A 375-nucleotide genomic window follows, 5' to 3' on the forward strand; every position below is an offset into this window, starting at 1 on the left:
GTTTATCTTGAAAACAAGTTATTTTTATTTGATGAATTAAAGACACTATTAAAATTGGATGTGGTAGTTTTCTGTTGAAATATATTATTATTATTATTATTGTTATTATTTTGAAATATATTATTATTTGACATATTCGTATTCATACTAAATGTATTTTTTGTCATATTCGTATTCGTGCTGGATATAAAATTATTATTTGTATTTTGAAATAGCTTATTATTGAACATATTATTGTTAGATGTATTATTATTTAATAATGAATTATTCGATATATTATTATTATTATTTGTTCCTAATAAACTACTTTTTGAACCGAACATATTATTATTTGTATTGAACATATTATTATTTGTATTGAACATATTATTATTT

The 375-nt window shown here is 17.6% G+C and overlaps 1 protein-coding gene across 1 annotated transcript; it reads right to left on the reverse strand.

The window, feature by feature from the left end:
• Window positions 1-2: 2 nt before the first annotated feature.
• PGSY75_0021900B (hypothetical protein) lies at window positions 3-375 on the reverse strand (the record flags this gene model as incomplete). Its single annotated transcript, XM_018783363.1, has 1 exon — window positions 3-375. A coding segment is annotated over one exon (373 nt), but the record flags the coding sequence as incomplete, so codon positions are not given.

The sequence above is a fragment of the Plasmodium gaboni genome (assembly GCF_001602025.1).
Source record: "Plasmodium gaboni strain SY75 chromosome Unknown, whole genome shotgun sequence".
NCBI lineage: Eukaryota > Apicomplexa > Aconoidasida > Haemosporida > Plasmodiidae > Plasmodium > Plasmodium gaboni.